This window comes from Aureobasidium namibiae (genome assembly GCF_000721765.1).
Source record: "Aureobasidium namibiae CBS 147.97 unplaced genomic scaffold scaffold_10, whole genome shotgun sequence".
NCBI classification, from domain to species: Eukaryota; Fungi; Ascomycota; class Dothideomycetes; order Dothideales; family Saccotheciaceae; genus Aureobasidium; species Aureobasidium namibiae.
In genome coordinates, this window is record NW_013581199.1 from 667483 (window position 1) to 680850 (window position 13368).

General features: G+C 50.2%; 6 protein-coding genes across 6 annotated transcripts; 3 read left to right on the forward strand and 3 right to left on the reverse strand.

Moving 5' to 3' along the window:
- Window positions 1-678: 678 nt before the first annotated feature.
- Window positions 679-1943, forward strand: M436DRAFT_73512 (uncharacterized protein; the record flags this gene model as incomplete). The annotated part of the gene is made up of 2 exons (XM_013571399.1): window positions 679-1671; window positions 1728-1943. 2 exons carry the CDS (start codon window positions 679-681, stop codon window positions 1941-1943), a joined length of 1209 nt encoding a protein of 402 aa, XP_013426853.1.
- Window positions 1944-2830: 887 nt separating this feature from the next.
- Window positions 2831-4727, reverse strand: M436DRAFT_64558 (uncharacterized protein; the record flags this gene model as incomplete). Its single annotated transcript, XM_013571274.1, has 7 exons — window positions 2831-3037; window positions 3106-3438; window positions 3501-3688; window positions 3736-3826; window positions 3885-4014; window positions 4065-4332; window positions 4628-4727. The coding sequence occupies 7 exons, from the start codon at window positions 4725-4727 to the stop codon at window positions 2831-2833; spliced, it is 1317 nt and encodes a 438-aa protein (XP_013426728.1).
- Window positions 4728-6863: 2136 nt separating this feature from the next.
- On the reverse strand, window positions 6864-7565 carry M436DRAFT_64559 (uncharacterized protein; the record flags this gene model as incomplete). Its single annotated transcript, XM_013571275.1, has 3 exons — window positions 6864-7115; window positions 7205-7481; window positions 7531-7565. 3 exons carry the CDS (start codon window positions 7563-7565, stop codon window positions 6864-6866), a joined length of 564 nt encoding a protein of 187 aa, XP_013426729.1.
- A 1509-nt stretch (window positions 7566-9074) lies between these two features.
- Window positions 9075-9788, forward strand: M436DRAFT_48736 (uncharacterized protein; the record flags this gene model as incomplete). Its single annotated transcript, XM_013571183.1, has 1 exon — window positions 9075-9788. One exon carries the CDS (start codon window positions 9075-9077, stop codon window positions 9786-9788), a length of 714 nt encoding a protein of 237 aa, XP_013426637.1.
- Window positions 9789-9999: 211 nt separating this feature from the next.
- M436DRAFT_48010 (molybdopterin synthase large subunit) lies at window positions 10000-10565 on the reverse strand (the record flags this gene model as incomplete). The annotated part of the gene is made up of 2 exons (XM_013571062.1): window positions 10000-10352; window positions 10406-10565. 2 exons carry the CDS (start codon window positions 10563-10565, stop codon window positions 10000-10002), a joined length of 513 nt encoding a protein of 170 aa, XP_013426516.1.
- Window positions 10566-11585: 1020 nt separating this feature from the next.
- Window positions 11586-12971, forward strand: M436DRAFT_48772 (uncharacterized protein; the record flags this gene model as incomplete). The annotated part of the gene is made up of 3 exons (XM_013571185.1): window positions 11586-12118; window positions 12173-12780; window positions 12829-12971. 3 exons carry the CDS (start codon window positions 11586-11588, stop codon window positions 12969-12971), a joined length of 1284 nt encoding a protein of 427 aa, XP_013426639.1.
- Window positions 12972-13368: the final 397 nt, after the last annotated feature.

The following is a 13368-nucleotide window of genomic DNA, read 5'->3' on the forward strand; positions in this document are numbered from 1 at the left end:
GATTACACCGAGGACGACAGTGATGTAGTATATGAGCATTTGCACGAAGACAGAATGGAAAAGGCGTGGCCGCCTGGGGCACTCGCAACATTCTTGGATTGCTGGAGACCTGAATAGACCATACCCACTGATCACGCTGAAAGATTCTCTTTCACACTTCCCATCAAGCTATGACTCCAACCTCTGATGGAGATGCAGGGAGATATCCAGGCACTTTAATGATCCATTAAGATCAGGTTACGTCGGGCTTGTGAAGCCGAGTAGAGCGAATCCCTCTTTTTTCGAGCTCAAACCACAACCACGCAAGCTGGGCAAAGGATGCAAGACCCCTCACCAACCCCTCTCTCTCAGTATATGAACATTCTAGACAAAATCCTTCTTCGTCGTAATGTTGTTGTCAGCAAACATCCTTGTCATCCTTGTGCACCACATGCAAACCCCGCGCTGCACCCCGCATACCCACAATTTGTCCCTCTTTGTCCGCAGCTCCGTAGTGCGAAACAATGATTTATATAGACGATTTCCATCAATCGAAACTCCAAAACAATTCTCCGAAAGACATCATTGGATTTAGCTTGTTGAACAAAAGAAAGTCGTTCGCCCGTTTTTACGATCCATCGACCGTTCACATTCAAGACACATAGAGAAAAAGAGCAAGGAAGAAACACACAAGACACAATGGCGACTCTAGGACAAAACAATAATAACATACCGCAAAGCGATCAGGTGGATCCAGCGCAAGCCCAAGGAGCTCAGATCCCACTCCAAACCTTTTCGCTACCTCAGTTTCCAGCTCAAGCCGGTGGACTCAGAGCCTTGACCTTGACCTCCGACATCAAACTCGACGACTACCAAACCCTCCTCACCGAACCCTTCTCTATTCCTCGACTACCTCCAGGTATCGAGTCCTTGACTCTCGAGCTGTTCACTCTGGGATACCCAGTAGGCTGGCTGAGCCAACTTGCCGATCGCTTGCCCAATCTCAAGAGTCTGGTAATTTACAGCCAGCTTTTCGGCGGCGTGACACCAGAGTCTCAAGCCGACGGCATCGAATTTTTCAGGAAGCTGCCTGGGCTACGAGCCCTGCATCTCCTCGATGTATTCGCCCAACCAAAGTTCTTCGAAGGCATTGGACCCTACGTAACCTACTCATCCGACGACGAGACCGCCCGTCGCGGCTTGATGTTCCTGGAGATCAACTACACAGTCCAGCATTCAGACCCAGAGTTTCTCGGAAAAATCCAAGCGACAGAGTTGAACGCGTTAGTTGGGCCTGGTTTGGTGACTTTGGCGTTCAATGTCAGTCACGCTGACCTTACCGACGACCCTGAGGATCCGACCAACAATGGCGACAAGGATGCCGAAGAAGCGGCAAAAGATGGTGTGGTGGCTTTGAACAAGACACTAGGCTCTACACTCGTCAAAGCCTTGACAAATGAAGCCACACGACCCAGAGGCCTGCGAGTGCTGAACTCGACACTATTCACTCTCACCACGGACCAAATGCGCACCATTCTGGAGAAGCAGAAGAATGTGATGGTCTTGAACGTGACTCTTGAAGTCGACAACCACGAGACCTTCAAGAAGGACTTGCTCTCCATCCTACCACCACTCGAGTACCTCGAGCAAGTCGAAGTAGTCGCAAACCCAAGCTTACAATTCTTCCTCGCTGTACGCTGATACCTTACCCCCCCACCGCTCTTTCCTCTCACTGACAGAATACTCAGATCCAAAACCCCAAGCACAAAGCTTTCGAAAACACATTCCCCTCTTCCTCCGAAATCGCAACGCTGGGCCAGAAGTGCAAACGCCTCACAAGGTTCAAAGCCGATATCCTACGCTCGAGTGCCATGCAAACCATCGAGTGGGAAAAGAAGGATGAGAAGTGGTCTGGTGGAGTCAACGCCGCAAAGACAGAGTTGAAGATCTCGGAAGCCGAGTAGAGGATAACTGTTGGATAAATACAAACGGGAAAACAAATCTATGATACCGTTGCTGGAGTCTGTACCTACTACACTTCTCTCACGCAGGTCTAGAACGACGGTTGCGCTATCGAAATGCACAATGGGTTTTCAGACAAGATATCTGTCCGAAGAAAGCGCAGAGTACATTGCTTCTCAGCGGATAGTATACTACCTCTTAACACTACAGTGCTTTTGTATAGTTACACGGCTCTTCATAGCGTCGCGAGAGGCGCCAAACATGTTTGTCTCACGTGTCTCATTCTCCCATGGAGTTGCAAATAAGCTGTCTTTGCGTTCCGACCGCTGCCTCAACAAGCTATATCATGCAGAATCGGGAACTACAACCGCCAATGAAGGACTGTTGCCCGAACAGTATCGTCAAAGGGACCCGACCAGCGTTGTGAAAAATACACGAGACATGCAGAGCAACGAACGAGCAGTTGTGGTTTTCGTACGATTCTGTGGTTTTGTTTAACGAAAACTATCTATAAGATGCGCAACTGGTCTGGGTGGAAGCAAGGCCGCCTTTGGTGTTGAACAAGCAGCAATGCGGACCGAAAAGAAGAAAGCAAACAACAGTAAAGTAAACTCCATCGACCTTTGTCGAAACCCCTCATGTAACACCCAGCAAAAATGCAGCAATTAACTGTGAAATGACCTTGTGCGAAAAGAGAGGAACAAAGCGAAGAAGTAACCGCGAGAACATATTGTTGAAACATGCAAAATCAAAGAGCAAGCAAACGGTGTGTATGTGATGTTGAGCTCTGACGGTCGTATCTTCTTTCATCTTGGCGTATCTCGTGCAAAATCATATCTTATGACAGGTACTGTGTCATAGATGTGGTGGTGGTGATGGGATGGCTCCACTAGTAAGGAGACCAGTCGTTACCCCAGGAACGTGGAGTGTAGCGTGAATCACCCCCGAAGTAGGTGTACTGTCTGCCGTCACCGAAGAAGGGCAGAGGCAGGTTGCTGAACCAGTTGTAGGCTTGGTAACCGGCGTAAGGACGCTGTCTGTGCTTCAGGCGCTTGGGTTCGACGCGTGCAAGGTGCTCGCCGCAGACGTAGGTGAGCTGGAGCATGAGAGCGTCAGTAGATTGTTCTACACGTGTTGATGTGTTGGGTAGCGTGGTAGACTTACAGGAAACTGACAAGCCATGGTAGCAGAATCCTCATTGTCAAAGTAGATGAACGCGTAAGTGATGCCCTCTGGAGACTGGTCAATACTGGAGCACAGAGTGGATGGAAGGGAGGATTGACTTCTGGAGGCTTGGTGCACCTCGACATTCGAGATGCGTCCGTAATGGCTGAAGATCAAGAGCAAGGTTCTCTTGTCGATGCCGTAGGGAAGATCGCCGACGTAGATGGCGTTGCGAACAACCTCGGGAAGAATGATACTGTACGAGGTAAGAGCAGGCTGACGTTTCTCGACTTGCGCGAGGGTGAACGTGAAAGTCTCGTGGTTGCGGAGAGCCTGTTGATGATGGTCAGCGAGGTTATTCGAGACAGACAGACAAGACAAGATGGACAACATACTCTCAGAGCGATCTGGCAATGCTGGAAGAACTCAAATCTCAGGAAGACTCCAGCGGGCAAGTTGTACATGGCCCTCTCGGTGTGAGATGGGGTCCAGAAGTGCTCGATCTTGCCGAACTGCTCGAGACAGTATCTGGCCAAAGGAACACAAACATCTGCCTGATCACGGCGTGCCACGAAGACGGTACCTGACTTGGATTAGTCAAGGGTCAAGCTGAGAATGGAACAAACTTACGAGGTGCTCTGGCATGCTTAATGCGGCAAGGACGTCCAAAGATGCGGGCACCATGGAGCTGGGCATCAGCTTCGATGGCTTCCTCGTCGGTCTAGAGATTGTGTCAGCGAGCGTCTCGTTATTGACCGACGATGCGACGACGATCTTACCTGGTACTGCACGAAGGCTGCTGGGATGTTCTTCTTGTCAAAGCGAACCTTGACCCAGCAGGGTCCGATCTGTGCAAAGAGGTTCTGAACTGCCTCAGTGAGATCGTTTCCACTGCGAGTACGATCTAGGCTGGAGGAAAGGTTAGTCAAGACCTTCGTGCGCGTGTACAGTTGACTTACTTGGCCACAAAGATGCATGCCGAAGGTTGGAAGAGGGCCTGGGCATTCTCGGGAGTCACCAAGGTACCTCTGAACCAGACCTGCTCGCTGGGAGCTGGTCGGACAGTGTCCGAGGATCCCTCGGAGCTGGTATCGTCTTCAGACTCGGTGCCTTGGGTGAGAGCATCGTGCGTGCCGTCATGGGCGACGGCAGGCAGCTCATCAGTCGAAGTGTTGTCGACTGGAAGCTCGGTTTGGGTACCCGACGAGACTTGCTCGGAAGAGAAGTCTGTGATCGATGGTTAGTATGGTACTGAGACCAGTAGAATGGTTTGAGAACGTCGAGGTTCGATATTGGAGAAGGGGAAGAATAGTGGGAGGAAGTGTAGGGTAATGAAAGGCAAGCAAGTGAGGGTTGTCCGTCGTAAACAACACGTGCTCAGACGCGTCATACGATAAGCAGGAGGAAGCTGAGTGGTCGAGACCAGAATCCAGGGGACTGGTCGACTGACTCGCCAAGTCCAGCGACGACGTATCACAGCGAAGAACATGACGAGCATGGTAGAGATAAAAGCCAGACATACCTTGAGGTGTATAGTCGATGTCAGCATCAGACTTGCTTCTGATGCGCTGAGGGGGCTTAGCAGACATGTCGTCGCCAGGGTTGGACGAGGATGGAGCCATTGGTGCAAAGTTTGTCAACGACGAGTGCGAAGTTTGTCAACGATGGATGGAAGAAGGTAGACAAAGAGAAGATGCAGCAGATGTAATAAGCGCAAAGCGATGATGAGTAGCTGTCCGAGCGAGTGATGCACGGAAGCGAAGGATGGTAGGTGAAGGGAGGTGGATGAAAGAAAGATGGTGTCGCGGAGAGGAAGAGATTAGTTTTGACAAGAGCCCAGGGAAGGTGCAACTTCCTCGGCCTGATCCGGGGCAGGCACTCGCGATAGCAGTCACAAGACGAGCTGTGGGCTGCTCGAGATAGAGCAGGTTGTGCGAGACCAACTGTGACTATGTGCTGACCACGCGTGAAGAGTATTGGATATCTTGTCGAGGATGTCTACTTGTAGTTTATCTTGTCCCCGAGCACAACCACGATGACAATTGCCTCTTTTGGACGGCGTCGGCGTCGGCGTCGGCGTTAACACGGACAAGGTAGAGGGGCAGTCATCAGGTGGTGTAAAATTGGGTGACAACTTCGGCCTCTATCCACCCGGCCACGGACTCCGATTCCAGTAAAGCAAGGCACCAGGAAAGAGACCACAGCATCTACAACGACGTTCCGTATAACTGAGAAGTATTCGTCTGCTGGTTGGGTTGATATCGTTGACGTTGCAAGCTTCAGACCAAAAATCTGCATGTAATTGCTGCGAACCACCACCAACCTCAACCAGGTCTTGTATTGTCCGAATACACTCAAGATACGTTCCAGATGGTTGCTACACCAATGCGCAAGACCTGAGAGAAAAATTGGCTGGATAAGAGTGTGGATCCTGGCTGAACATGACCAAATCTGGCATCTGAAGCTGACCGACAACCATCTCTTTTGGACGCCTGGCCATGTTGGTCAATCTGTTTGCTTCTTGCTGTACGTATCAAAGCATGGTATGTTCTTTGTGGCTGGCATATGGCAAACAAGTTTCCCTGGATGCTGCCAGGATATTCTCATGGATCATTCCAGCATAGCACCAACTCTTTCCATAGCAGAAACAGGCAGTCTCTTGCTTTTCACTTGAGCGAGGATGAGGATGAAAAGAAAATAAGAAAGGAGAGGTATATGCACCTACCAGATCCTACCGAAGCAAGGGCTCATCCAGTCCAGCATCATGCAAGGGGTATCTCGATCAGAGGGTATATATACCTATCGCAGTCAACATCCAGAACTGTCCTATGGATTCACACAATGACCTCCCTGGAAATGACTGGATAAATGCCGAAGGAAAGACGCCTGCCTAGCAGTCTAGCCACCTACTTTGTCGCCCCGGCGACCCAAATTTGTTTACCTAAACGTCTTCTAGAAGAACATGATCATCAACGGGTATTCTCTATCTTCATAGAGTAAGCATCCGCCATCGTCGGCGGATAGATGACATTTCGAGGTCTAAAACAAGAGGTGTGGTTACTCGGACATCGGTTGTCGGCAATACGTAGCCTATCGCCGCGACAAAAACGCCGATCCCACGTGGGATGATGCCTTTGTCAAGAAGATAAGCATAAGCCATCTCACTATTATCTGCACGTAGGGATTTTGTGACATATAGCATAGAGAGTAAACGGGAGTCAGTTCGACAAAGCTTTCTATGGATACCTCGCTATTTCCCCCAAAGCCTAGGCAATCCGGTTCCAAGATATACGCCTCGTAGTATCATTTAGCGAGTGAGCATCTTCGACATATTGACCCAAGGCATCGAATTCTCTGGAAATCAGGCGCAATCTAATCTAAGGTTATGCGAATGCGTAGGAGAAATCATTATAGTACCCTCTATGCCTTGAGATAAATAGCTAAACTCTCTATCAACCTACTGCTCAATTACAAGATTGAGTAATCTATTCAATAGTACACACCTAGTGGCATTCCACTGCATTGCTCTGATAATCGTGAGCCATGTAGTGTCAGAACAAGGAACAGATTTGTTTTAGATTATGGCTATAGAAACGCAAAACTCTTGAAATTCTGTCCGGTGAAGCAAGGAGTGACATGTACCTTGAAAAGCAACGAAGATCAAGCATAATTCGAAAAACGCATTTGTTGTGAAAAATCATATCAGTCATCACATCCTATCCGTGACCTCCCACAAAGCCCGACTCATGATAGAAAGCTTACCAGCCCCAGGTCGTCCAGGAGGTAGTGCTCTTACACTTGCTCTCAGTGCTGTAACCAACAGAAGTGTAAGGCTTCTGGGTGGTGATGGTCTTGTACTCTGTGGTAGGAGAGTAGGTGACATAAGTCTTGGGGACCGTGGTGGTCTTAGTCTCAGTGACGTAAACAGTTGAGGTGAAAGGAACATAAGTGACCACGGGCTTAGTCTCAACCCAGGTCTTTGTAGAGACAACTGGCTTCTTGGTGCAAACCTGACGTATTCATGAGTGAGCAGTCCACAAAAAAACAAGTCGATGCAAATGTGAAAGACACTTGATGGTAGGCAAAAAGAACAACTCACCTGGGTGTAGGTGGTCCAAACATTGGATTTGGTGACGGTGCTCCAGACTGTCTCAGTCGACTTGCCGATGGTGGAAGAAGCTTCAGTAGTTGTGTAGACTTTAGTCTCGGAACCTGTGTGAGTGGAAGGGTAGCTGGTAACACAAGTGGAGACAGAAGTCTCGGGCTTGGTGAAGATGGACGTGTAGGGGACGGTAGTGGCGGAGCAAGTGGACTTGGTGATGCAACTAGAAGTAGTCTTGGACCAGCCGCCGCCGGGCATGGAGTTGACCACAACGCTGTGTCGTTGTTAGCAAGCATCATGACCCAGAAATAGGTTGAAACTACCTGCAAGCAAGAAGAGCGGCGATTGTGAAGTGCATTGTGAAGGAACAATGTATGTCTTGTTTGAGAACGAAGGTAGATCTGGTTCAGCGAAGGTATGAGTAGTAGGCTTGATGTTTTGTGTCACTTGGGCCGTATGAGTTGAATCTTGGAAGGATATCATGAGCCTTTTATGTTCTCAAGAGGCGACCGTTCCTCCCTTGCTGCCCAATTGAGAGGGTACCGATCGAAGACGGAGCAGAGCTCATTGTTCGATCTGCACGAGAAGACAACTCATCAAGCTGACCCACTGCATGTATGCGACCTGCACACCGTGAGCTGTATGGGAGCCGTCAGAGTGATGGCAGGCCGCTCTATGGTATAATGACGGTATACCCCAATTCGAGCATACCGATACTGGACCAAGGATGCGCTATTGAGCTGACTGAGGCAGCTGCAGATGCGAAAAGCATGCAGAGTAGAGCCACATGAGCATGGTATGTTGTGGATTGGGTGGTCCTGCAGTGTACCAGGACATAATTAGCAAGCAGTCTGGTGAGAAGACGGTTACCTGTTGTTAAGATCCTCAGAGACGTAATGCCGATCCATCATTGAGGACCCGTGACAGTTCCAATATACCTGACAGACGGCATCGACTCGAGGGTACTTGATACGTCTCAAGATAGCCGATGTGCCTATGTACAAAGTCTTGGTCCAGAGTTTAAATGAAGCTTCAATTCATGCGACGGCAGAGGCAACTGTTCCTGCAATTCATGTCGTGGTACCACGTACTGCCGTGAAGAGACTACTCATCAACGATGAACGGACATAATTCACTGCTTCCAACCGGAGAAATCAGACTTGTGCGATTATCGGCTTTATTCTGGCCAGTGGTCATGTGCAGAATCAGCCTGAGATGCACCAAGGCTGGAGGACGAGGCTGCTGCTGACACGAAATGTCGATGCAGTAGATGAGGTTGTAAAACAGCGGAGGTATCCAGTGTAGCCCGATCTGAAATGCGGGGTGCATACCGAGTGAGACCTAGCAAGGATGACGAGGTGTTGTTTGGGGACGGGAAGCGCATCAGGTACGGTACTCGGCCGTGCAATCCGACCAGATGGAGGGTCGAATGTGGAAGACACGGCATGCGTTAATATCGGAACATCATTGGACCTTCGATCCACGACTCGATCAGAGCAACGGATTGAAGAACTCACAGGCCGTGTACATTGACGTCGGCTACACATTGCAGAGGCTAAATCCAGATTTGGAGGCGTCCATAAGCTATGCAATATACATCTCGAATATGCAGAGAGTAAGGCATCAAGATTGCGATAGTGGAAGTTCCAGGCTGTGAGACCCAGTAAGTTGAGCTAGCATACTGTTGACGCGGCTTCTCCGACGTGATGATCAAGGAAAATGGTAGAGACGTTGTAAGGAGTGACGGCGGGCGGAAAGAGGAAGGAAGTGCTTGGGGGAGCGCACAGGCCTCCGAGTCTGCGGAGAAGGCAACAGCGATCAAGGTGGAATGTTCTTTCTTTTTTTTATCCAACACCAAAATACAAACATGGGCATCCTTTCGAACCTACTCACGCAGTACTCAGGCCCAGATGACAAGGCCAAGGCCGAGTCAGTAAGCCCGCCTGTGACACAACCCCAACAACAAGCAGTTCCGCACACGATCAGCCAGCTTCCAAGCTCAAGTCCGAAGCAGAATGGCCTTCTATCAGTCGACGATGACCTCCGGGAGAAGATGCGCACAAACCCGCGCGCACGAGCAGTCAGACAGCTATCGCTCTTCTTTGCCGGGGCCACCTTCTTCGGCTTGAGTCTTCTTGTCACACGCAGAGCCGTAGCCCGGAAACTGCTTGCCGATGCTCCCAGACAGTTCACGCCTTCCAACTACAAGCCCACCAATGTCAACGGTGGTGTCGAAGCCGCCCAAGCCTTCGTCCTTGCTACTGCAAACGTGACCAGCGCAGGCATGATGGCCACTGGCTTCATGATGTATGCTCTAGATGTTACAGACACCGAAGACATGCGAACCAAATTCAGAAAGGCCTGGGGCTTTGAGCGTACCGCCTTGGACGAGGCCGAGCAAGATGAAGAGATGGAGAAGATGGTCAAGGAATTCCTGGACAAGAAGGAAGGTGGCGATAACAAGGGCATGGCCGAAGGTCTTGCGGGTCTTGTGGCTGCCATGGCCGCGAAGGAGGAGGAGAAGCTTGCCAAACTGAACAAGATCAAGGAAGGTCTGCAAGCCACCAGCCGAGACAACTAATTGCTGCATCTTCCAGACCAAGTACGGAGTCCAAAGAAGGCATATCTCGCTCGACGTGGTGTGCAGACATCTACCACACTCAGGCTTGGACTGCCACTATCCATCAACCCAACCAAAAGATATCACGGCTGCGAGCGCCGTCTAATGTGTCATGACCTGTATTATAATATGTACAACAAAATTCCTCTCGATGTTTTCAAGAGCCTGCAGCTCAATTGCTGATCTTCACACCTGCCTGTCCATCTCTGTTGGCTCTCCAGACACCACCCTCTTCGCCGCCAAACTCCTCAAGTTTCCATACTTCGACCTTCTCCTTCGCCAACTCGAGTGCTTCCTCACCTGCTCGCCACGCCGCTTGCCTGTGTGGTGACGACACTGCAATCAGAATGCTTTCCTCGGCAATGGGAACGACACCAAGGCGATGGATCATGGCCACGCCGTTCAGCCCATGCTTGTCCTTGATCTCACGTGCAATCTTGGTCATGGTCCTGATTGCAAGAGGAGCATATGCTTCATAGGCCAGGTGTACCACGGGTTTGTCTCCGAAGTTGTCGCGAGTTGTTCCTCGGGAGGTGTCAGACATGATTCTCGGGTCTGGTAGTATTGCTATGGCATACCAGCGAACAAGACAATAGCTCCAGCTTTTGGGCTTCGAACTTTATTCATGATAGCAACGGCGTCCAGTGTGTCGTGAGTTAGAGCAACAAAGACACCATCTTCTTCAAATTGAGTGGGCGTGCCATCAGACTGCGTTTGCTTTCGAGTCGAATCGGCCATTGTGAATTGTATTTATTGTCAGATGAATGACTTTGTGTTGTTTTGGAAGTGGCTTTGGTAAGAGTTGATGATCGGCTACCGAGGCTTCCCGTCACATGGCAATCAAACAGAGCAAACAACCGGCCAGAGGCACGACAATGTACAATCGAGGGACACAAATCACTTCCTTTTTACTACACATCCTTCAGTCCTCGAACTTGATCTCAAGCTTGTCGCAAGACTCGACACACTTGACTATCATATTTACATCACTTCAGCGATCGCTGCTGCATACCCGTCGGCCATCACCGCTGATCCGACCTCGAGCCCCACCAAAGCTTCACATTCGAGGGCGCCTTCTGCAACGCTGACAACCACTCAGACAGCGCACTGCGTGTAATCGAGCAAGAGAGGAGGGTTCGAAAGAGTCACAGAAAGAGTCAAGGATATTACTGCTCTGGAAAGCATCCTGTAAACACGGTCAAGGTCTTGGACGCGCAGCGTACTCTCTTCATCCGGCTTCTTGTATCGCTTTGCCAACCTTCGGAGGGGACAACTTATCGTTTGACGCTTCTTCTTTTGTTCTGTTTCTGTACCCTTGCAAGGAGAAAGAGAGCTTTGTCTCGTACGCTTTCTGTCAAGCTATTGCTGAAGCCTGTCAACATGTACGTATAACGCGTAGCAGTCATCACCATCATATGGTTATCATCGTTCATCGCCTCGTCATCTACATGGCCTCTCGGCGACCTGTCGCTTGGACGCTCGCTCACTCGTCCACTGTTTGCTCCTCCTTCGGGAAAGCGACAATGTCGAATCACTTCTAGGCTGAAGTGACCGGGCTTCTTCCATTTGAGCCAAGTGACTGGTCGCTGAGGGTGTACTTCTGTGCCGTCCGCAGATCTCTGCTCGTCACCTTCACATGTTCTTCCTTACTGATTGTTTGCTCCAGACAAAGGCACACTCCAGTGAGCTTACCTTGAACTGCTAGTACCGCACAGACACTTGTAGCCAAGCACTTCCTCAGCAAACAAATCCTTCACAATGGCTGATGACGACAACTTCGACATTGACATCTATGGTGACGATGAGCAAGATCTCAAGCCCGAACCCCAGCCCGAGGAAGAACAAAAACAAACAGACACCGACTACAACCCAGGCCTTGATGGTACCAACTATGGTCAACAGCCCAACGAACCAGAGACGGAACCACCAATAGACAACGACGTCAAACTAGAGGGCGACCCCGACGAGATGAAAGTCCAGTATGAGAAAAGTCACGGTGGTGTCGACTCTGGCGGTCTACAAGAGCAGCAACAAATCCTCAGTACTACTGGATCATCAGCCGACCAGTACAACGCCCCGAAACAGGCACCAACAGAACAAGGCACTAAGCGGAAAGAGGGTGAAGATACTCGCGAGGTAGATCCAGGTGCAACATCAGCTTTGAGGCTCGGGGAGCTTCAATGGTGGATCAGCGAGGACGACATCAGAGGCTGGGCCAATCAATGCGGCTGCGAAGATGAACTCAAGGAAGTCACTTTCAACGAACACAAAGTGAACGGAAAAAGCAAAGGGTATGCCATTATTGTGTCAGCAAGCAGGTTTCCAGAGCTGACAAAATCATTTAGGGAAGCCTTTGTTGAGCTCGCATCGCCCCAAGCGGCCACAGCACTCAAACACCGCATCGACTCTTTCGGTGCAGACCAGCAATATGTCAAAAAGCACACCTGCATCTACGCACGACCGGATTACAATCCTTTCAAGACATCGCCGAAGGATGCGCCTCAGCGCAACAAGGTGGTTGCCCCGGGCGCTTACAACAACGGGCCTGCCTTCCAGTCTGGAGGAGGCTTCCGCGGCGGGCGTGGTGGATACAACCGAGGAGGTATGAACAACATGAATACCGGCATGAACATGAACGGCATGGGCCGTGGCAACTTCAACAACCCCCAGATGAACATGATGGGTGGGTTCAACGGAGGTGGTATGGGAGGCAACTTTAACAACAATATGATGGGTGGCTTCAACAATGCCATGGGAGGTTTCAACAACAACCGTGGCGGCATGATGGGTAACAACATGCGTGGAAACTTCCAGAACAACCGAGGCCGAGGCGGTATGATGATGCCAAACATGAACATGGGCATGGGTATGGGCAACATGGGCATGAATAACATGACTGGCATGAACAACATGGGAGCGATGGGTGCCATGGCTATGGGCAGCATGAACATGGGTAAGTACGAAACATCTCAAACGATCAACTCGTGCTCACATCTGGCAGGAGGCTTCGGTAACAACACGCAAGGAGGACACTTCAACCCGGGCTTCTTCAACAACGGCGGTGCAGCAAATGGCACATCGTCGGGTGGCAGCATGTCGCCTACTGGCAACCCTCACGGTGCCAAAAGACCTCGACCGGAGTAGAAAGACGATTGGATGGATTCTGAATTCTGGCACGCGACAGCCGTTTGAGACTTTGAGGGAATGGTTTACAGGTTTCATAGCATGCGGGTATGGGTTTTATTCTCGACTCTGATCAACGATCATATCTATTTTTGCTGCATTCTCTTATGTGGTATTCATAGAATTGCGCAATGCTTGACGGAACTGAGCAATGTCCAACAAACGTCATGAGTTGATGACTTCCACCAAATACAGTCCTAAGCTCGTAGCCTTCACGCATCTTCATAGCGATGCATTGAACCTGTATGTTGATCCGGAGACCAAGCGGGGCAATCGAGAGGTAGTACAGTCCTCCAGACAACCTTTCCGCGGCCAATGCAGCTACATAGACGTGCATGTTAATTACCACAAAGAGAAG